We start from the raw sequence: 22,379 nt of genomic DNA, 5'->3' as shown, positions 1-22,379 counted from the left end.
CGCTCCTTCCCCCTATCTAAAGAAGTGCAGCTTAGTACTGAAGAGTTATCACAATCATTATAGATTATCCACATAAAGGCAATAATTAACTAAATGTATTTACTGCGTGCTATGGTCATTATGGGCCTGAAGACCGTCACCCCATTACAAACATTCAGAAATAAAAGATAAGAGTAATAACTTAGGGAGATGTTCAAACATTCAGCTGCTAAAGAGTCAAACATCTACTTGACTTGCAGTGCTTTGTAGGAAAGTGGCTATTCCACCCAAACAATTTCTTCTTCTCTCTGCATCAATTAAATAAAACACAACACACTAAAAAGGAAATGAGAAAGTGTACCTGTAAGATCGCTTCAAATATACTATTAATCATAACATACTCCAATATGGTATTCTGGCTGATGTTATCGGTCACCTGTTTCAACATAAAAAAAAAATAATAGAAAAACATGAATTAAATATTACATTTTTGCATAATCCACATCTAAAACAAGCCAGGTCATACTTTGTACATCACTTGAAATAGATTGTGAACCATTCTAAAATTCTGCATACAAAACATAACGAATTACTAACACAAAATGAGAAGTTTAAAATGTTAACGTTCAGTAGATAATATAAAAGTTTCCAATGACTATCATTGTGCCACTACTCCATGTTAAACAGCCAATTGAGATCTGAAGCACATTTGAACTTTAAAACAAATACAGTATCAGAATGTTGATATTAGTCTATTTATTACTTTAACTTGCATCACAAAATTACATATAAAACAGCAATATTCTCATTAAATAAAGGAGATGTGTGCTGCGCTAACCGTGATAGGTGCACATGACTAAATGGTGCATTGTGATATAAACACTTACACTTTAATAATATAGTGTATTTAGGTGGCTGCAAATCAGTGAATCTGACCACCCTGGTCAGATAAGAAAACTATATTGAAAAACAGATACTGTTTGTCGCCTAGTGCTAATATAAACAGTGTAACAATTCACTAGCAATTAATTGCAAGTGTTGCTAATGCAACTAAAAAGATCATTGAATAAATCAGAAACACTTGTACTATGTGTCTTAATAATATAATCGTGAACAATGTCCTCAATAGAAATGTCCCGTTGCTCCAATGTTTGATGTTAAGATCAACATAGAACTCAGCATGTGAAATGATAAAAACTTACCAAACACAGTGTAATACTGTATAATAAGCACAATATTTAACCTTATGGTTAGTGATTAATGAAATCCTCAGAGGTAGGAAATACTAAAGAAAAAAAGTGCATTTAATAGACATAAAAACAATCACATGACTGTCACCACAATAGTATCCACTCCACACGCTGGCAAACATTGAAATCCTACTTACAGGCGGTAGGTATTGCGCATTGAATTGCTGGAGTAGTGGCACTCTCCTTGAGTGGAGTATATCACAGTTCCACGGCAGCGCAAGTTACCCTGCACAGGAGTGCCCAATATTTTCTTGGAGAATGTCCTAACAGACTGCGGGAGAACCGGAACCGGCTCTTCCTATCACCCGATCACTCGTGACCACAACAAGTCAGTCAGCAGGACGCCGGTCGGAGGGAAGAGAGGCAGTGCCACTACTCCGGCGGCTACAGGAGAACCTGCACGCACCAGCTGCTCTGGAAAAGCCAGACGCAGGACTCCAGAAGCATTAAACGGAGAAGAAAAGCATCCCCCCCACCCTCCGCAGAGATTTGCAATTCAACGCGCAATACCTACCGCCTGTAAGTAGGAGCTCAGTTTGTGCCAGCGTGCAGAGTGGATACTATTGTGGTGACAGTCATGCGATTGTTTTTATGTCTATTAAATGCACTTTTTTTCTTAATTTCTTTAGTATTTCCTACCTCTGAGGATTTCATTAATCACTAACCATAAGGTTAAATATTGTTCTTATTATACAGTATTACACTGTGTTTGTTTTGTTTTTCACAGTACAAGTGTTTCTGATTTATTCAATGATCTTTTTCCATTAGTTGCATTAGCAACACTTGCAATTCATTGCTAGTGAATTGTTACACTGTTTATATTAGGGACGGAATATGTTATATCTATGGCGCTAGGCCCCAAGTCACACCAAACAAAAGGATATAAAGCAGCCAGATGAAAGTAGATGTCCTCTAGAGCCCTCCTCGTGTAGGCGGTCAAATCATGTAAAAAAAATTACAAACAAACATAGTGTAATACAGTAAATAACATTAACACAAAAACAGTGACACCACTAAAAAACACTTAAAACTAACAAATGCTGAGACAAACAGATGACTGAAAAGTAAAAAGGGCATTTAATACAATAACTGATAGTACAGTACAAATAAAAACACACAATATGAGAAGTCCCTATGGTATCCTGTAGCTAGCTGAAATGCCCGCTTACCGGAGCCCAGCTGGTAACAGGCAGTGGATAATTGGAGAGTATCCTCTCATGCGACACCGGTGTAGCTCCTGACTTGGGGCCTAGCGCCATAGACATAACATATTCCGTCCCATTCATATCTGACCTTGGGTGTCAGAGTTATATCCCAGGCTGCTGGCCATCACCAGGTTATTTTATTAGCGCTACCTTTTTCTGTTGTTTACTGTTTATATTAGCACTAGGCGCCACCGCACACTGTTTTTCACTATTATTCTCATTAAAGCAAATCCAAAATAAAACCATTGCCACCTGTCACCATTCAGAGCGTCTGTGAAAAAATAAAAATGATTTACTCTTTAAATAAAAATAAGGTAACATGTTTACATACATGTCGTATACCCTGCTCTAATTTGATACAATTTGTAAATTACAAAATATTTACTGCCCCAATTTAATCCAATCTTAAGTCACCCCATAACATGTTTATCCAAAGTGATGTGCTGTGTAATCAGAAAAGATTTTACAAAACATGGTCAACCTCGAAACGTTATGTAGGAATGTGAAAATCATCTGATGTGAAAGCACACAGGGTTTGTATCATAGGTATACGCAGACATCTACAGAAAGCCTACAGGATGTATCTATCAAGGGTTTCACACGCCAGCCAGCATATGGATGTGATCTTTAGCGTGTTAATTCTGAACCCGGAGATGGAATTGCAAAGCAAGCTGTATTGCCAACATCTTATTTCCTAAAACCTATCTTTGAAAACCTACAGAAGTGCAGCATTTTGAACGGGACAGGATTTTTCAGCCTTTTAAGAAGCCTCAGCATTGATACATTTATAGAACAAAATGTTCAGAACATGAAGTTCCAAGAGTGGATCAAAACATTGATCCTTTTATTCAATAAATTGCTATTTTTTCCACTTTAAGACTCAGTGAGTGGCAGCATTTTGTTTTAAATATATTTCAGAACAACATGAAGACATTTTGAAAGAACCCACATTTTAAATTACTAATCTGGAATTGTAACATTGTAGAAAAGAATTGTAACATATTGTATGTAGAACATAAAGGACATTTGGAAACAACACAGTTGTGATGATAGAGCAAACATTAAATTGTGAGGAAATGCATACAATTGAATTGTAGTAATGCAATCTGCAGTACAGCCACAGATATTATAAAACACATAGTCCAAGTTAAAATGATATAAATAAGAATTACTCACAGTTACCAAGCAGAGAAGGAGCTTCAAACACAAACTTTTAAGACTCTCCGAACCTTCTCCGCATAACAGGACATCCAAACTCTCCATCAAATTCTGAGGAAACAAAGAAACAGTTGCAATTTTAATCTACATCCCAAGGTAAGGTTGCCAGGTGTCCAGTACTGAACCGGACTGTCCTGTATTTGGACACTCTGTCAGTAAAAAATTAGAAGTAATACTGGACATGTATGTATACCGGTATTATCTCTCTGGGCATAGTGACCTGACCGGTTTGGGGGGCCTCGGGATTTTCCTGAGCAGGGCTGTTGCTAGTTGGCTGAGCAGCTTCCTCCATCCTGATTACCTGCCGATGGGTAATGCAGCCAATCAGGAGGAAGTGTCAGAAGCCTGGAGGTGGGGCCAAGGAGAGGAGGAAACAGCATGGTGCGGAGAGAGGTGTGTGTGTGTCTTGAGCCTGTTGCCCCTCACACCATTGTGTCCAGTATTTTTGGAGAAGCCACCTGGCCTCCCTACTGGCAAGTGACTTCGCAAACATTTTAGGGCCTCTAATTTCCTCTTGTTTCTCACAGACAAAGACAATTAAAACCCAAGTGTCGCTAATGGGACAGTAACAATTTATAGCATCACACGCAAAATTGCTAACGTTTGCAGACTTTAAATTCACAAATGCAATAGTTACTTAACAAAAGAGAATGAAAAAGTATTTATAGTGCCACCGCATCAGATTAATATTGTCCAGAATAAAGCAAATAACTTGTAATACGTGTTTTATGCGTTACCTTCATACGGACTTCCGCTTTATCAAACCCCATCAGCATGTTGATAATATCAAAGCCGGAGGTTGGTTTGTTCTTTTGATGGACCCCTCGAATCAAAGCACAAAGAGTCTGCAGGAATCACATTTCAAAAGAGAATCTATAATCACATTCAATTGATCCTTTTTTTTAGGGGGGAAGGGAAAGGGTTGGGGGGGTAGCCTTATTCCGAATTTCAATCCCTTTAATTGGCAGGGATACAAACTAATAAGACAATTTCCCTATATATTTAACATTTAAATAAAATCCCAAACAAAAATATAAATATACACTGAAATCGCACCGAGCCCTACCAGCATGAAACGGTCTTTACTGAATGTAGCGGAGTTTGAACAATGAAATAAACATATGAAAGGCAGACACGGGTTGAGGTTTAAATGCTTTGGGTGTCCACACTATAAACAGCCCATTCCCACAACCCAAGAAGAAAGGTTTACATCAGGTGCACCCAGGCATGACAATCATTTTTACAGCATGAATTATCACTTCAAACATGAAAGAGACAGGTCATGTGGCACTTTACCTGCAATGAATTTACAACTCGAATCTGGTGCTCTGCTCTCAAAGCCTGGATACAGTGATGGAACAAACTGTTCATGTTATCCTTTATCTTCATTAATTCTTCACCATCTTGAGATTCCAACTTGGCCTCCAGGTACTCCACATTTACCTGTCATGGGGTACAAAAAAAAATAAGCGTTTCTAATATAAACACACATACATATAGAGACTCGCATGTCTCTCTCCATCTTCTTCCTCCCTCTCTCCACTCAGACACTCACCTTTATCCATTCAAAGGAAGGCAGTGCGCAACATTATTTGCAGAACATAGTGCAATACAGCAAGTAATCCAATATGCTCCACTTAAAACTAAGATACAGGCATACCCCGGTTTAAGGACATTCACTAAGTACACTCGCGAGTAAGGACATATTTTCAATAGCACTATACCCCTGTGCCCGTACGCTCGCTACGCAAGTACGGACACTTATTCTGTCACTACAGACCGCCGTAGTAGTGACGCGCTGATTCCCCTCGCCCAATAGGCAAACAGCAGCGTGCGCATGCGCCTGTCAGCATGTCCTGAACAGCAATACCGTCTCCCTACCTGTACCGAAGCCTTGATAAGTGGGAAAAGGGTAGTGCTTCACTTTGTTCATTTTCGCTTTAAATACATGGTCAGTACCCATTGCGTACGTTAATGCGGGGTATGCCTGTATAAGACCGTAAAACCTCACACCAAGACAGAGAAAAATAAAACCTCTTACAAGTGAATGGTAAGGACATGGAACCCATGAGGGGCTTAAAGGTTGCTATGTTAACACATTAATTGTTAGTTTAAAAAGAAAAAAATACAAAATAGCTTTGTGGAATAAAAAGGTACAAACTGAAAAAAAAAACAGATAGAATGTGATGCGAAAATTAGGTTTCTCAATTTGTTTTATATGCATGTGTGTTTTTATATAAGCGTCATTTAATAAGTACCAGAAAAAAATGAGGACGTGGAAAACTTATATACTGTATAATATTGGAAACAGAATTCTAAATACCAAATCTATGCAACTCTTTCCAATAAAAAATAAATATAAAGAAATATATATAAAGAAATGGAGGATGAAGATATTATACAATGTCGCCTCTTCTTCATTTTAGGGAATGTGCTGAAGGTTACCAAGGAAAGAGATGTATGGAATTGTACATCACCTTCATCAGGAAAAGCTCCTCCCAGAACCGAGGGTTGGATTTGGTTGGGTCCTCCTTCTGGAAAATAAAAGTTGGTATGCGAGTTACAATAAAAACAAGGGCCTGATTTCAGGAGGAAAGTGCAAGAATTCACAGCCAATCCGATTCGCATTACCCGCTCTGCTAATGTAGCAATAACATGAAAACGTGTGTTACAGACGATCGTGCAACAAAAGGGATCGCACTTTCTATAGGAAACGTCCCCTGAAATCTCGACAGACTTGTCTGACACAGGTCGAAAGATTCTAGAGAACCCTTATTTGTTGTTGAATGTAACAGCGTAAAAGGGGTTCTTCCATATCAGTACTGTAACGAAGTCCCCGAAATGCAATGCAACACAAACACTTTAGTTCTCAGAATTCACAGTAAATAATTTGTAGTTATTATACACAAAATATTTAATCAAACAAAGGACGTACAAAATAGAATGAGAAAAAGGTACACTGATCATACCAAGGACCCTGATATCTTCAGCTAATATGCACACATAATTACTACAAATAAGGGACTTCCTGCATACTTAAGAAGCCTCGCATTCTGTTTTCCGCGTAGCCCTAAATGACGTCGCATAACAAAAAACAGATACTCAAGTATACAGCGAATATAATTACCATTTCTGAGCACATTTACGTCTTGGACATGTCTGAAACACTGTCTTTCCCTATTATCACTTAGCGAGCAATGCTTCCACTGCAGCCAGGGATTCTGGGTAATGACATGCAAATGAACACACAGTATAACCTTTTGACTCACCCCCATTTAAAAATGGACCCCTGTAAGCGTACGCCTGCTGTAATACACAGCTTTTCACTCAAGTATAAATCACTAATGCATTTCAGAACTATAAATATTATATAAGTCTATTCTGAAATGCAAGTTACCCAAGTCCCCAGTTGAGCTGTAGAACACCATTCGATTTAGTGGGACTATATGGCCCAATAGGGTCATTTATATTTTCAAAAGCCAGTTTATTATCACGGAGGCTCCCACATTTTAAAGCAGCAGTCCTGGCTGCCGTTTTCCCCCCTTTAATATGTGCATCAATACAATATTAGCCAAGTTGACGATCGATCGGTGAAGATTCGGCTCGGGGGTTCACTAAATGGCCGTCAGTGCAGCAGAGGAGGACAAAAGATGCAAAGTTCTTTGGGGGAAGATCATGTGACCAGGCAGTCACTAGATACAATTGGTGCACTGCTAGAGAGAGGGCAGGGCTCAAAAAGGGGTGTGCCAGAGCCTGTTTCAGAAGAGGAAGGGGATGTGACTTTGTTAATGGTTGCTATAGAAACAAATGCTTTTTACATTATAATATATTACAAATGTAATTCAGAGTGGTTTAAAAAATGCTACAAGTATTTTCTCATAGTACAGAACTGATTTATTTATTTTTTAAAAACACACATGTATGATATTGCTTGGTCTGCAGCTTTAAGTGAAGGAATAACTGATTTACATGGTAATGGTGAATTAGCCATCTGAAGCAACTGCTATTTATATCCAAGAACATTGGGATATTATTTGTTTCATTCTCTTTTTAAAAGACAAGAAAAGAAGACTAAAAATTCAAAAAGTGTTATCCTTCATAATTAGGAATCTTATCAGAAGCAGCCGTTCATTTTTTAAATATAGAAATATTAACCCTCTTAAGTTAACGAGACTGGTTCATTATTAATCAACACTTGATTACTTTTAATTCCTTTCTTGTAAGAACAGTGAAGAAGGTATACGCTGTATATTCATCAGCAGTAATTAATATCTTTATCTGTGTTTGAAGAACAGTCCACCTTTGTAAACAGAAATTCTCCCTACACTCGTTATGATCTCCTTCCATTTGTAAACAATCTGCCTGAAGAAGGAAGCTTTGTTGCCCAGAAAGCTTGCACTTTTTTCTGACCACTGGTTAGTTATTTAAGGTATTTTTTTCCAACTTACTTTGCTTTGTCTATGATGGCACTTTTCATCAAACCTAGCTTCTTTTTAATTGAAAGGTTACCATAGTAACAGGACTTTGAAAGGTTTAGTTGCCATAGAAACCTTTCAAATGCTATACGTACGCATGCACATACATAATTGTACCAGCAGATGTTAACCCAAAAAGGCTAAATAAAATGCACAGGAGCGGTGATGTGGTTTAACGCTAAAGCATTCTCCCCTGCTTCTTTTTTTGGCCCCCTCCCATATTTTTTTTAAATAGATGGAAAGCAGAAGATCTTCGCAGCTGAAACGTGTTAAGTTCAGCTCTGGGGACCCATTGGTTCCAATGATCCTTAAAGGGCGAGGTGTGACCAGTAGCGGAGCCACCAGGGGGTGGAAACAGCGGTGCAAATCTCACATGCCAATATGAAGCTGCCATGTGATCCGCCGAGGCTTCCGATTGGCCCACGTGATTCAGGGCATTGAAATAACCAGGGCCAGCGACACCTTTCCCGGTGGGTATCTCTGGAAACAGGGGTTACCCACAGCTGAAATTAATGGGGTTCAGCTCTTGGGGGCTACCTGCTTCATACCCTGTTAAATAAAAGGGGGGGGAGAGAGATCTGAGGGGGTGGGCACTGTTCCTTTACATTTCTACATATTTAGCTCTTCCCTGACTGGAACAAAAATGATTTCCTCTTCCGTTCAGGGAAGTGAAGAGAAGAATCGGAGTCATGTGATCACTTTGTGCCATACACATTTTGCCATTGATAAGAGCAAAAATAATGTATAAGACAACTTAATCCTAAATACAAAACATATATCTTTCTTAAAAGAAACCATCAAATAATATTCAAACGGAGAAACAATTGTAAACGTGATTAGAAAACCAGGTCCTACCGTGAAGATATCATCATACATCAAGACCACTTTCTCTTTTAAGGGTTTCTTGGAGGATGAAGATTTCCGAAGCAGTCCCACTTTCTTTTCCATTTGTGCCATGGTTTAAAGCATAATCTGAAAGAAACACCGGGGCTTTATTACAGCTACAATTGGCGAGAAAGCCGCATGTATAGTTGAAAATGTGTACATTTCACACAAAAACAATGGCAAAAAGAAACTAAAAAATACATAATGTCAAGCATGTTGCCCAATCTATAAGTTTTGGTTCAAGAAGAAGCAAAGGAAACCGATTTGATCCTGCTGTTATGTTAAATTATATATGTCATCTTTCTTATTATGGAAAAAAAACTAATTGGTCAGTGAAAGACTTAGTCACATTTATTTGAAGAACACTCAAGACTATGTTCAGAGCAAAGTTTGAATGAATTAGCAGCCCACGTGACACGTAACTCACGTGTCTTTAAGTGAATTACGGTAATGAGTATTGAAATGAAGCATATGAATGTTTCTGAGCCACTTGTGTATAAGGAACAAAAACACAGCAAAGAACTGAAAACATAATATAGGAATAAGGGAAACTAGATTATAATATCTCATGCGTTTCTAACAGGAATGCAATCATTCAATAAGGCAGTGAGTAGGTCATGCAGTATAGAGAAGTTACTACCAGCAGAGAAAAGAGAAGCAGCAATGTCACTTAACAGACGGGATTCTGTTCTGGGTGCCTGACTGTGGGCAGATAGCGATTTCTGGAAACCTCTCGATTATAATCACCAGAGTTTGCATAAGGTTGTTCAATGATTAAAGATTTCAGGACACCTTGAGAAAGGCAGTATTACTGCCGGAACGTTGGATTCCTTGGCACAATAAACCCCCCTTTTCATTGATGATTAAGACCGTGCGCCTGATTCTTCTTCTCCACTAAAGATTTCAGGAGCCCAGCTTGTTAAAGTACATGCCTTTGTACACCAATGGGACTATGCAAAATAAAATAAACAAAATGCTGAAAGATCCTTAGGAGCCAGGAGGTGGCCATCTTATGTTTGGGATACAGGCACACTGAAGGGCAATGAAATGTATTCATCACATCTGTACTGTAGGATTTTTCTGGTACTGCATATACCTGCAATGATATACTGCAGTTTCCCAACTCCAGTCCTCAGGGAACCCCAACAGGTCAGGTCTTAAGGATATCCCTGCTCCAGCACAGGTGGGTCAATCAAAATAACTGAGCCGCTGATTGAGCCACCTGTGCTGGAGCAGGGATATCCTTAGGACCTGACCTGTTGGGGTTCCCTGAGGACTGGAGTTGGGAAACACTGATATACTGTATGATAAACACCTTTACCAGCACAAAAGGAATAACTTCGCACTGAGTGAGACAGGGCTTAACTCTTTCAAGCGCATACAAAAATGAAAGATGACTGCCTGATTCCAGAGATGAAAATATCGATCAAGCAAATCATTGTAAATGTTACACTGTATGACGCCAGGGATACACACTCTTTTTATCTTTTTTAACCTGAAAAATAAAAAGTTGCCGTCTTCCTTTGACATTGACCCAATGCTTTAACTAAACAAACACCCATTGTACTGTGCAGACAGGAAATGTCTGAATCCAAATAAACTAGAACTGTGTGACACAAATAAATACATTTTCTCAATCCGCAATACAAGCACTTGTATAAACTAAGATGAAGAAGGAAATAAGAAGCCATCCGTACATTAAAACCTTCATGTTAGTTGAGGAATACAGGTTGCACAACCATTTTCTTCTTTAAGAAACACTTTGCTCAGAAACTAAGAAAAAAAATAATGGGATAGATCCCGTGCCGTCTTAACGCATGGGCACGCTGGGCAGTTGCCCTGGGGCCCACGAGCATAGGAGCTCCTTCCATGCTAATCTATGCACAGACCAGAATTTAACACTAATTTTCCGATCACCCGCCTCAACATTCAAATCTCCCGCTAACTCGGTAATAGGAGAAAAATGACGACTTGTAGCGGAGAGTTGGCAGGGCCCAGCGCACTGCTTTGCCCGGGGGCCTATAATGCTAACACGGCCCTGGATAGATCCTCAACGCTGTGTTCAATCAGTACTCAGAATGTGACAATGCCCAAAACAGGAACGGACGTTGTTTTTCGAGATTAATGCGTACCCAAAATTAACAGAATTCTGAGCATTTCTAGACATCTAGACGAGGGGTGCTCAACTCCAGTCCTCAAGACACCCCAACACGTCAGGTTTTCAGGATCTCTCTGCTTCAGCACAGGTGGCTCAGTCAAAAACTGATTGAGCCACCTGTACCGAAGCTGAGATATCCTGAAAACCTGACCTGTTGGGGGTCTTGAGGACTGGAGTTGAGCGCCCCTCGTCTAGACAAATGTGGGATCGGCCATGTTGGTTTTGCCCTCTGAGGAATCATCAAAAGGCACATCCATTCTCAGAGTAGTGGGCTTTCTATTGTCAAGGTGAGAGCAGTGGCAGCCAGCACCTCTAGAAAGACAGAATACAAGATGCTACATTAAACTATATCTAGAAAATATAAAGTATAAGAGCCCCTACAAATATATATATATATATATTTTTTTTTTAAAACAGAAGTCGCAATATCAATTTATGCACATGCATAGTTGTTAACTGCACAGACATACACACATACTCCTCTGGTCCTCTGATTGGTCAGCAATGCTCAATGGCCATAGATCTTAAACCCTATGATTTCTTTCTAGCTAATGATAGGGGGTAAAAGTTATTTAAAGAAAAGCAAGTAAAACCCCAATTGTGTGTGATTGCCCATAAACTTGGATCGTGCTTTTAAAAAGCCCCCTGAAGCTTTCTAATTACTGCAGTGCTTGTCATTTATATTCTTTTATTGTGGTGATATAATGGCTGCTAAATCATTGGTTGTACATGTCCAGAAATTATTTTTGAAAATACACGTTTTGCAATTAATATTTTCATGTGACCTAGTTAAAAATGTAATCTTTTACTTTCCTGCATAGGAGCTGCCTCAGAATCGCCCAGATTACTCTCCCATATGGCCACAGCGACCAGATTGGGGATAGCGTCCCTCTGGAAAAAGCCCACGATGCCGCCACTGACACAAATATAGGAAAGAATCTGTTTTTCACGGCAGATGGAAAAATGAACAGCCCTAGTGAATGACATACCATTGTTCCAGAATTACAGAAACTCAGAAATGCCTCCCCCTCCTAACTACTGAGCCCATCGACCCCCTCCCACATAGAGCGAGAGACTAAGGACCAAACTTAGGGGTACAGCCCACTCTGACTGACCTCCAAGAGCCAAAGTCCCCCCAATATATATATATATATATATATATATATATATATTTATTTTTTTTAAAGATGGGAGCTCACATACCAAGAAAAAGGGTACATAAATAAAGACTACAAACGTCATGCTGAAATGAAAACACGTAACTAACACCCATCCCCTCTCCCTCACACTCCTTTTTCTTTTCTGTACCTATATCCCCCACCCAGAAAAATAAATTAACATTAGGTTAAAAAAAAGGGGTTCATCTTAAATAGAAATGTTAGTTATGTTGGAGATTTGTATTTAAAAAAAATGTTTTGGCCTACAATGCTTCATTTTACATCTTATGATTACAACAGTAACAATACAGTCATAACTACTGATACACAATACTAAATAATTGACAAAACAAGCCAAATAAGATGCACAACATGTAATATTTCCTCCACCCTGTCGAAGGAACATCTTCCATATAAACGCAAAGCCACCTCACCTCCAAAAACAGAACGTTTACTGGTCAGTTTCTCTCAACTGGACTGGTCTTCCACTCTGAAAGGAATAAAGAAAATACAAGTTAACACGCAATTCGGATTTGCATTCGGAAGATGCATAACTTTAAAAGTGAAGTAATCACCCATCAGAATTCAGTGATTTACCCTGACAGTAACAACCCATAGGCTCCACTTCATATAATAACACACATTATGAACCACGAAGTGTGAGATCTAAATCTATTTGATAGATCAGTTTTTATTGCACTGGCTTACATATTGTTATAGGTTTCAAAAGCAAAAACTCTTACAATTTGAAAATTTTTAAAAATAAATAAATAAAAAACACAACAACAAAAAGCCCATGCGTGGGGCTCCCCTGAAATGTTACACCAACGTTTCTTATTCTTTTCCAATCTGTTACTTGTTGAATTTGCAGTTTGTTGCAACATCCAAATCCCTGCTACACTACTTTCTTATTTATAAATGTCCAGTGAAAGGAGATGTTCTTTAGAGTTTCCATTGAAAATCGAGTGCGTGCCGAATCATGAAATATACATTAATATGCTTAATAATGCTTTCCTACACCGAAGTTCTTATGCCTTCAACTGTCATTCTGTTCCAGAGAGAATACAAATTAATATTGTTATGGGGCTTGTAAACATGCAAATCTCTGTCATTAACTACACTGCTTACACCCAATAACTTCAATGGGGTAACATGCCCTATCTGCAGCTTCGGGGGATATAGAATAAACCCAAGATTTTGATGCTACGGATCTACAGTATATGATATTCAAACTTCAAAAGGTCTGAATTACAGCTTTAATATGATCTAAACGCCTGGGTTACAATATTAAGTCTGAGCAAGCATTATAAGGTGCAGCAACCTACAAAATACCCACGGTCCTCCAAATCCAATATAGCAACTCACGGGGTTTATTAATTAAACGGCGAGAGTCCCATTGACTTCAACGGTAGTTTCCGTGCGACACGATCACAGTTTAATGAATAAATCCCTGTACACCCTCTTAAGGTAGATGTCTCTCAAGAGGAACCTTCTGTTCCAACACAATGGACATGGGAAGCTTGTACTTAGAGCTACTTCCGATATGTGGGAAAAAGTATTGTTAAACTATTCGTTCTGGAATAGTGTAAAACATGTTAAAGTATTCAAAATAAACAGAATAACATGGCAGACACTTTTCTTACAGAGCTGAAAGAAATCAGCATGCCAATAACATGGTTATCAGAAGTTTCCCCGGCACAAAATGTGACTTTAATCCATATTCTGTTTCTTGAAAATAAAATACAATGGCTATCGGGGGATCCTTATATATCTTTTTTTCTTATAGCTGTCAATCCTGATATTGATCAACATGCTGCTGTCCAAGTACCACGCTAGTTTACACATACACTAAACACATCAGTGACCAGGGCAATCCCAGCATGCTAATAAAGATGATTGGATTGCAAGCTCTGCGGGGCAGCATTTCCCTTTGCATTTTGTTGTAATTTACCTTTCCTGCGTATCCCTGTTGTTTGTTACCTTATATTGTTTATTCACCTTATATTGTTATTCTGTAAAGCACCGCATACACTGCTCTATATGAATAAAATCTATACACAATACATACAATGATTATATATATATATATATATAATAGTTGTTGTTGTGCAGCAGTGTGCTGGTGATGTACAGGTTGCATTCAGCTATCTCTCCTCACAGGCTCTGCCATGCTGCTATTGCTGGGACCCTCCCTCTGCCTGCCTCCTGTCCTGGGGTCCCCAGCTGCGGCCTACTCCCCTGTATGAGCCTGGAGGTGTCACCCAAACCCACCCGGGTCCGGCGGAAGAGCGCCCATGGAACTACTTATCAAAAACGTAGTGACCGAACCCGCTCCCCCGCCCTGGCGGAGGGACATATACTGACCACAGCGGTCACCCCCCCGGGTGCAGGACCTGCTGCCCGTGCTGTGCCCAAGCAGCTGCAAGGATCCCTAGGAGGGAAAGGGGAGGGGGGGTGAGCGCTGATAACACTGACCTACTATGTGAAAGATAGGCAGTATCCCTATTCCCCACCCCCACGCTTGTGAGGGAGATGGTATGTCCCGCTGTCACTCCACGCTCCGCCCACCTTGCATGACGTCAGCGCCAGAATCTGTGACGCGTCACACCGACCACACCCTCTCCCTCGTCTGCTCTTGCCAGTGCCGCTGATTGGCTGGCTGGGCCACCGCGGAAGTGACAGGTGAGGCCCCTGCCCCCACGTTCAGACGCTACAAGTGACGCGCGGGGGGCAGCTCGGTCCCGTGATGCCGGGGAGGAGGAAGCGCAGGTCCCGCGGGAGGCTGGAGCAGCGCCCGGCCGCGGACATGACGCTGTTCGGAGCTCCGGAGCTGCTGTCGGATTTCAGTGACTTCGGCCGGCCGCACACTCTACGCGAGGCCCTCGCTGGGCCCGGGCAATACCTCAGCAGCCCGGACGGGCGGCACCTGTTCGTGCTGCAGGACGGGAAGCTGCTCTCTTTCCCCCGCCTGGCCGCCCCGCTCTACCCCGCCTCCTACCTGGACAAGACCTGGCCTCCCCACCAACCCGCGCCGGCCGGGCTCACCTTCCCCCGGAGCCGGGATCAGTCCTGGGTGCTGGCCCTGGTGTGGGAGAGCGGCCGGGCCGAGGTGTGGAGCCCCCCGACTCCCTCTGGTGCTACCGGCAGCCGGGGCTGGGCCCTGCTGCGGACCCTGGAGCTGTGTAACAGCCCGCGGGCTCGGGTGGTCTCTGTCTGCAGCTGCGGGGAGGAGCTGGTCTGGTGTGAGGAGAGACTGCCGTCCGAGGCCAAGCTGCTGCCTTCCTCCGGCAGCCACCCGTTCAGCTACTGCGTCTGTCAGCGGGGACTGGAGGTGCAGGGCGAGCAGGTGAGGCTGGGCGGGATGAAGGTGGTCCTGCACCACAGCCCCCTGTACCATGTGCTCTCCTCCCCCCAGCACGTCTTCATGATGCCGGGTACCCCGAGCAGCGCCTGCCAGCTCCTGCTCATCTACTGCCCTGGGGAAGACACGGTGACCATCACCTCCACCTCCACCGGTCTCCTCCACAGCAAAAGCTTGTCCGAGGGGGGGTCGGATTTCAAAAAGATGGCGGTTGAATGTTTGGGGTGTCTCTCTCATCAGGCAACCGCGGAAAGCCAGGGTTTGGGGGTGACCGTCTCGGGGGAGCTGCTGCTGATGGACACCAAGGGAGGGGTTCACTTGCTTTACCCGGGGGGAGCAGTGAGACACATCTATGACTTTGATAACTGGTCCATCTCTCCAGAAGCAGAGGTCAGGATGCAGATATTTAGAGGTACCTTGGCTTGTGCCTTGGACACAGTGTTATACCTGGTCGATACCAACACTGGAAGGCTGATGGAGCAGAAAATGTTGAATGCAGATGAGTTGTTTTTTCTGAAGCTCCTGGAGACGGATGATATCCAGTTCCTCACCAAGACTGGCATTTATCAAATAAGCTATTCTGGCAGTAGCGGTTGTGCTGGAGGTGTTGAGGATAATGGCAAGTCTGAGCCTGCGTTGCTCGAAATGGTTTTTGAAGAAGCTTGCAAGTATTACCAAAAAAGAAGCCTCAGCAGTACAAAACTCACGGTGACGGCCTTGAAAAAGGAAGGCATGTTCCAGGCTCCAATCATTTTGTCTTCTATTCTCAACAGCTATCAGAAAGACAAAAAGTCAAATGATCTTCACAAGAAGTACACCAACCTATTGAACACTATGAGCAGCGAACTTCAGAGCTACTCCAGTCTGGAGCTCCTTAAGTCTTCGATTATCAATGCATCGAAAAAGGCAACTGACCAGTATTGTGAAGATTTGGTCGACCAGGAAATCAACCGCCTCCTTCACACAGATTTGGACAAAGAGCACTTGGTCTATATGAACTCTCTTTTCAGCATTTTTCCTAAGCCTGTGTGGATGTCGCTCAAGAGGAACCTTCAGTTCCAGCAAAATGGAGATGGGAAGTTGGTACTTAGAGCTACTTCTGATATGTGGAAAAAAGTATTGGGACCGCTTCCTTCTGGATCACGGGAAAGTTCTCTCAATGGAGTTGTCCCACTGTTTGAGGTCATCTGCCAGTCATTGTACATGTTTAAACCTAAATGGCTTCCCAGGTTTGTTCAACAAGCTCAGGAGTGTGCTGTGCTTTCCTGGAACTTTAGTAGTAAAGATAATTGTGAAGGTGCTCCCTTGTATAAGAGGGCCCTCTCGGTCCTGAGTAAGGATAACACTACTGACGACCGTGACTCTGACCTAAAGATTGATCTTTTGCTTAGTAGCAGAAGGCCCCAGGCCGTTATCCAGGCTATCCATATTTTGATCAGCTTGCAGCAGTGGGAAAGGGTCATGAGGGAAACCCAAAACTTCTCTCAGCTGAGTCCAATAATTAGTAAGGATATTTTTATCACTCTTTTGGTAGAATTTGTCAAGCATAGACACCTGGACTCTTATATAAACCAACTATGTGATATTTGCCCAGAAGATATGACTGCTACAGACATATTACGCATTGTCCTACAGAACATGCCAAAAACATCGGAAGACCAACCTCTATTTTCTTGTAACAGTGGCGTCCATCTGACTGTAGGTTTACTGAAACCATTGTTAAATAAAGTGCTACAGAATCAGTCAAGACATGATGAAGTACATATTGCCCCATATTCTCCTTCATCCACCCCACAAAGGACAATTCTCAAGGCAGTTGCTGATCCCGTTTTTGTTAATGGGGATGGTTTAATGCCAAACACATCATCTCTAACTGATATCTATGCAACGAACGCCATGTAAATTGGTGCTTTTTGTCCAGTATGCAGTTACTTGTTTTTATATGGAAGCACTTTTCTTTACCAAAGCAGGTTTTCTGTTTAGAATCCTTTTCTGTTTGAACAGTATTATGATTTTTGTATTACTTTGTATAACATTTCACCATAGTGACATGCCACAAATTCACTTTGGCAAACACTTTTGGTTGTCAACTTTTTTTTTTCTTTTGATTACAGATTTGTTCTGTATTATACCATCCTATAGTCCCATAAGTAATTTTTTTTTTATTTACAGCATTCAAATTAATGAGCGGTCATCAACCTCCATCCCCAATAATGCCTCTTGTATCTTCGGGATTGACACTTGGGTTGAAAAGACAAACACGTGTAAATCCGTTAGACAGAAATGGTTAAAGTAATTGTGATTTTTAGGTAACGCCTTGCAGAGCAAATTTGAAAACCTTTTACTGTAGGTCATATACATTCTTGGATCATTAACACCAGGGCTTAACTTATTTGGTACTGCGTCATTTATTGCATACATCCATTCCTGGAGGTGGAATTCACTGTGTTCCCTTGTGGACTAAGCACATTTGGGATATATTGCAATGTTTTTGTGTTTAATACAGATACGTGATTTGTTGGGAATATGAATAAATGCTTTTATGTATAACATTTGACAGTATTTGAAAAGGACTTTTTTAGAATAGCAGCTTTAATCAGAAATTGAATTGCAAATTCTTTCTGCTCTCACCAAACAAACAAATGCCACACATATATATCAGAAATACCCAGCCAACATACCTACTGCTTGCAAAGTTGCTGAGAAACTCTGCATCACTGATTGGCTATTAAGGCCAGGAGTTTGTTTTCAGAGGATATTTCTTTTATTCACTCTAAAAATCCACTTATTTTTTTTTTACATGAAGTACTGTTGGCCAGATTCTGAAAGCCTGATATTACATAAAGAAAATGCAAGTGGAAATATCCCAAATTTCCAGGCATCTACCATTTGAAGGGGCCCATAGAAATGATAGTTTTCTAATGTTTGGAGGCAGTCATACTGCAGATTATCGAAATCTATATTGTAGCCACACATTGGTACAACTTTTTTTTTTTTTTTTTAACCACATATTTTCATTGCACAATTTTTTTATTTTTTTTCTATCCCTTATAGTTGCTGTAACATGCTGATAAATGAGCAGTTAGTCCATGTGGTTTTGTCTAATTACTTTGTACCACTTTTGAACATCACTCAGAAATGAAGGGCAGAAAACCTTTACTGTAGAGGCAGATTGTCTACAAATATTGCATGCATCGGCTAATCACGTCACTGTAAAAAAAAAATATGTATAAGCAGGATATGTTAATATTGGCACGTCTGCACAAAATGTTTGCCACCTATACAGTTCCTGGTTTAGCAGAATGCTTTAGAAAAATCCCATCATGCAGATAAACTAGTATATATATTTTTTATCATGTATTACATTGTCACTGTTTTTTATAGTTTATTTTTATGTTGCCATTATCTTTGTACTTATTGACGGGGAGAAGGTATATACTTGTTTTTTGGGGGGAATCAGTCAGCACTAGGCAGGTTTGTTTTTTGCGCAAAACTAAAGCTCAGATATTTATATTAACGATGTCTCTGCATTGGAGGCTTTGTAATGTTCACATTCGGTAATGGGCTCTACAATATATGATACGAACAGGAATACACATTAAGGACTTTGGCCAGGTCACAGTTGCTGATGACGGTATGTAGCAGTGTGTGCCCATAGATATTCAGCCTTTACCTAAGTTTGCACAAAGTATCATCCCTAGATGTAATCACTGTTTTTTGTGATAATGCACAAATCAAATGTCAAACCTTATGAAATGCTTGTATTCCTCGCTATCGTCAATATTTTCAAAGACAAAGTGTTTCCTTGGTGTAATTATTACAGTCTCATTGCACTTTTTCCTATTGTATGTATACATTGAGTAAACACAGAACCTCCTTAGCCTTCCTATTGTCTCCCACACAAGTGGATTCCTAGGAATGCTATGCATACCATACAAAGTTTATTCTTTTTCTTGGCCTGGGGCTATTAAAATACAGTCATTGGGAAGTTATAAAATGTCCGAACGTCTGCTTGGTGCCATTATGCTCCTAAGAACTCTGCTGAACAATCTGTTATCAAGATCCAGAATGCCACTTACAAATCAATGTGTTATATGTATGATGTTTAGGTATTGCAGCCTGCCCAAAAATCCAAGTTTCTGTGTACTGCAGTTATATTCGTGTAACATTAGCTATTGATAGCTTTGCATGTTAATCAGATACATTTTTGTAAAAGTTAAAGGCAGTGTTGCAAGTTTGTCCTTACCATAGATTAGTTACAATGTGCAGAGTTGATGCAGTTAACATTTTGGATATGAATGGGGGATTTAGCTAAGAGGCGTGTGACTTGTTAGCGCTGATGTACAGTAGCAAACATGTAGTGTAGCTTCTTTATTATTCAGTGAGTTTGTTTTTTTTGGACATAAATACATTTTAAATGTTTCCTTCACTGGTTCAGGAGTAAATTCTGGTTCATAAAGTATGTCTACACATGGCAAAAATAAAAGGCCTTGAATGTATGCAGTTTTCCATATAATCCAAATCCGTTCATTCATGGGTTTTACATAATATCTTCTGCAACCTAAGAGTTCAATTTCTCACCCACGTCCCAAAGTTATCATTCAAGGGGTGATTAGTTATCAGAGGTAGTGCTTCACTAGCCATATTGTTGAATATGTACTAGAAAATAGGCTGGAGATTTGTTACCAACACAATTTTATCTGCATTAAAACAGCAGTCTGCATTGATCAGTTTCTCATATTCCTTTTGTATCAAGATCTAGTGCCTTTTCAGGGGATGTTTTTTCTTTTTAAAAGTGATGCTTCATTCAGGAAATGAGCTTGACATGGTAATTGTCCAGGAATCCATAGATTAAGAATTATTTTAACACCTAGGCCAGTGTTTTTAAACAGGGGGTTCCATGAATTCAATGAACAGGATAAAGAAGGAAAAAACTGAGCACTACATCCAGTGTTAGTAAGCCAAAAAACAAGAGTGCGTTCCCACGATAAAAAAAAAATGAAGCTATTTTAATGGATCATAATGGCAAACAATACAGCAACGTGTTTCGGACTAATACAGCCCTTGGTGAAGGTGAAAAGTGTTGCTTTTTGTTTTGGAGCACCATACAGCATTGGTTCTATCTTGGTTCCATGAATTCCCCTGGCATCCCTGCAACTTTCAAATAATGAGAAAATGTACAAATTACAGAATAATGTACAATGCATCTGGTTTGGGTTGGGGTTCCTTACAGTGCATCTGATCTCAGACACTATTAGAGAGGGTTGGGGTTCCGCAGAATCTCACAATATAATTCTAGGGTTTCTTAACAAAAAGGTTAAATGTGACCTCGGACATTTCAAAAACAAAAATATGCTTAGAGGAAAGATACTAGCTTTGCGTTAAACACCCAGGATTGTAGAGGGGGGTGGGGGGGTGCTTTACCTACATGCATGGCACAATGTGGAAAAATGTCATGCTTGGGAGTTTAATATACAGACTGAATTCAACGGGAGCCTTTCATTCCACTTTTTCCTATTGTAAGGGCACATTGAGAGAACCTCTTTAGCCTTACTATTAGGTTTTCCACATAAGTCGATTCCTAAAAGTGCTATGCATGCCATACAAAGTCTATTTTAAACTTAAGTTTTCCTGGCCCAGTGCTATTCAAATATTTTATAGCTTCTCAATGATCGATTGTATTTTAACATATGCTTTGGGGGGCTCTTAGGCTTTGTCCCTGGCGTGTGCAGCGCACACACAAGGTACAGCCCTCTTTGGGGCTGGCCCCAGTAGCTGCCTGCGTGACCACCTTTGCCAAAAAAAATTGTCTGGCGGCGGTTCAGCCAATGAGGGTGAATTAGCCGCGTGATGTCATAGCTGCGCCCCCCCCTGTTGCCAATAGTCCACCTTGTGCTGATGCTGGCAACGAATGCCGCCAGGCACTCAGTCGCACGCACTGGGGCTTTAGCTAGAGCAAGCTGCCATATACACTTCAAGGGACCGGAGATTTTGAAACAATCTACACTAATCTCATACTACTGATGCACTAAAACCTATCAACCTACATAGAATCTGCTTTTCTCCTGGACAAATAGTTACTACAAATTTAAACTAGGAGACGTCAACAGGGTTTGTTACACTTTTTTTTTTTATTTTTTTTTTTTATTTTAGATCATGAAGTAGCTTAATCTGCAATAATCATAAAAAAAATTGATGCCGGGGAATGACACTGTTACGGTACAAGTGAGTTGGCTGTAGGAGAGGGGCAGGGACTCGGGCTGCGCAGGGGACCTAGCCTAGGAAAGTGGACCTGGGAATCGGCGGTTTGCACCGTGGAGGACAAACACTCCCGCCCCGCAAGCTGTGTTTTTTTTATTTTTCTTGGTATTAAGTTAATTTGGTATTGTATATGATTTCCTGATACATAAAATGTAAGTCATTGCTATGGCTTTTCAAAACTTCAATAAAATGTTAAATATATTATATAACCTTTACTATACTGCTGCTATTTTTATTACTGCACTGAACAGATCATTCCTTCTTCCATCTTTAAGCAGCACTGGTTATTTAGTGCAGATTTGGCAAAATTATTAATTTAACCACATACGTAATGTAGTATTGTAATACTGTGAAAGGCAGGGTTGCAGAACTGCCGAAGACGTCAATGTGCTCACAAGTGGTATTTTTATTTGGTTTACGCTGTACGGTG

At 40.6% G+C, this 22,379-nt stretch overlaps 2 protein-coding genes across 5 annotated transcripts in view; one reads left to right on the top strand and one right to left on the bottom strand.

Moving 5' to 3' along the window:
- The window catches only part of ARMH3 (armadillo like helical domain containing 3), a 60,950-nt gene extending 46,076 nt beyond the window's left edge, over positions 1–14,874 (bottom strand). Inside the window, exons 1-8 of one of the 4 annotated variants that reach the window (XM_075612410.1) lie at positions 14,803–14,874; positions 12,762–12,817; positions 8,983–9,099; positions 6,130–6,186; positions 4,949–5,095; positions 4,390–4,497; positions 3,611–3,703; positions 341–415 (exon numbers count right to left, since the gene is read on the bottom strand). In XM_075612410.1, the coding sequence (XP_075468525.1) occupies positions 341–415; positions 3,611–3,703; positions 4,390–4,497; positions 4,949–5,095; positions 6,130–6,186; positions 8,983–9,084 (582 nt within the window). In that variant the 5' untranslated portion in view covers positions 9,085–9,099; positions 12,762–12,817; positions 14,803–14,874. Of the gene's footprint in view, positions 1–340; positions 416–3,610; positions 3,704–4,389; positions 4,498–4,948; positions 5,096–6,129; positions 6,187–8,982; positions 9,101–12,761; positions 12,818–14,598; positions 14,624–14,691 lie in introns of those variants that run through there. The other 3 variants (XM_075612409.1, XM_075612412.1, XM_075612411.1) reach the window with 3 other exon arrangements.
- An 88-nt stretch (positions 14,875–14,962) lies between these two features.
- On the top strand, positions 14,963–22,158 carry HPS6 (HPS6 biogenesis of lysosomal organelles complex 2 subunit 3). The gene has a single exon (XM_075612408.1). The coding sequence runs from the start codon at positions 15,074–15,076 to the stop codon at positions 17,588–17,590; it is 2,517 nt and encodes an 838-aa protein (XP_075468523.1). The 5' UTR covers positions 14,963–15,073; the 3' UTR covers positions 17,591–22,158.
- The last annotated feature ends 221 nt before the right edge of the window (positions 22,159–22,379 follow it).

This window comes from Ascaphus truei, chromosome 8, assembly GCF_040206685.1.
Source record: "Ascaphus truei isolate aAscTru1 chromosome 8, aAscTru1.hap1, whole genome shotgun sequence".
NCBI lineage: Eukaryota > Metazoa > Chordata > Amphibia > Anura > Ascaphidae > Ascaphus > Ascaphus truei.
The sequence above is the reverse complement of the archived record's forward strand: the minus strand, read 5'-3'. Positions and strand labels throughout refer to the sequence as shown.

Bases quoted from the DNA above. Each gene is read 5' to 3' on its own strand.
- HPS6 (XM_075612408.1), top strand. From the start codon at position 15,074: ATGCCGGGGAGGAGGAAGCGCAGGTCCCGCGGGAGGCTGGAGCAGCGC.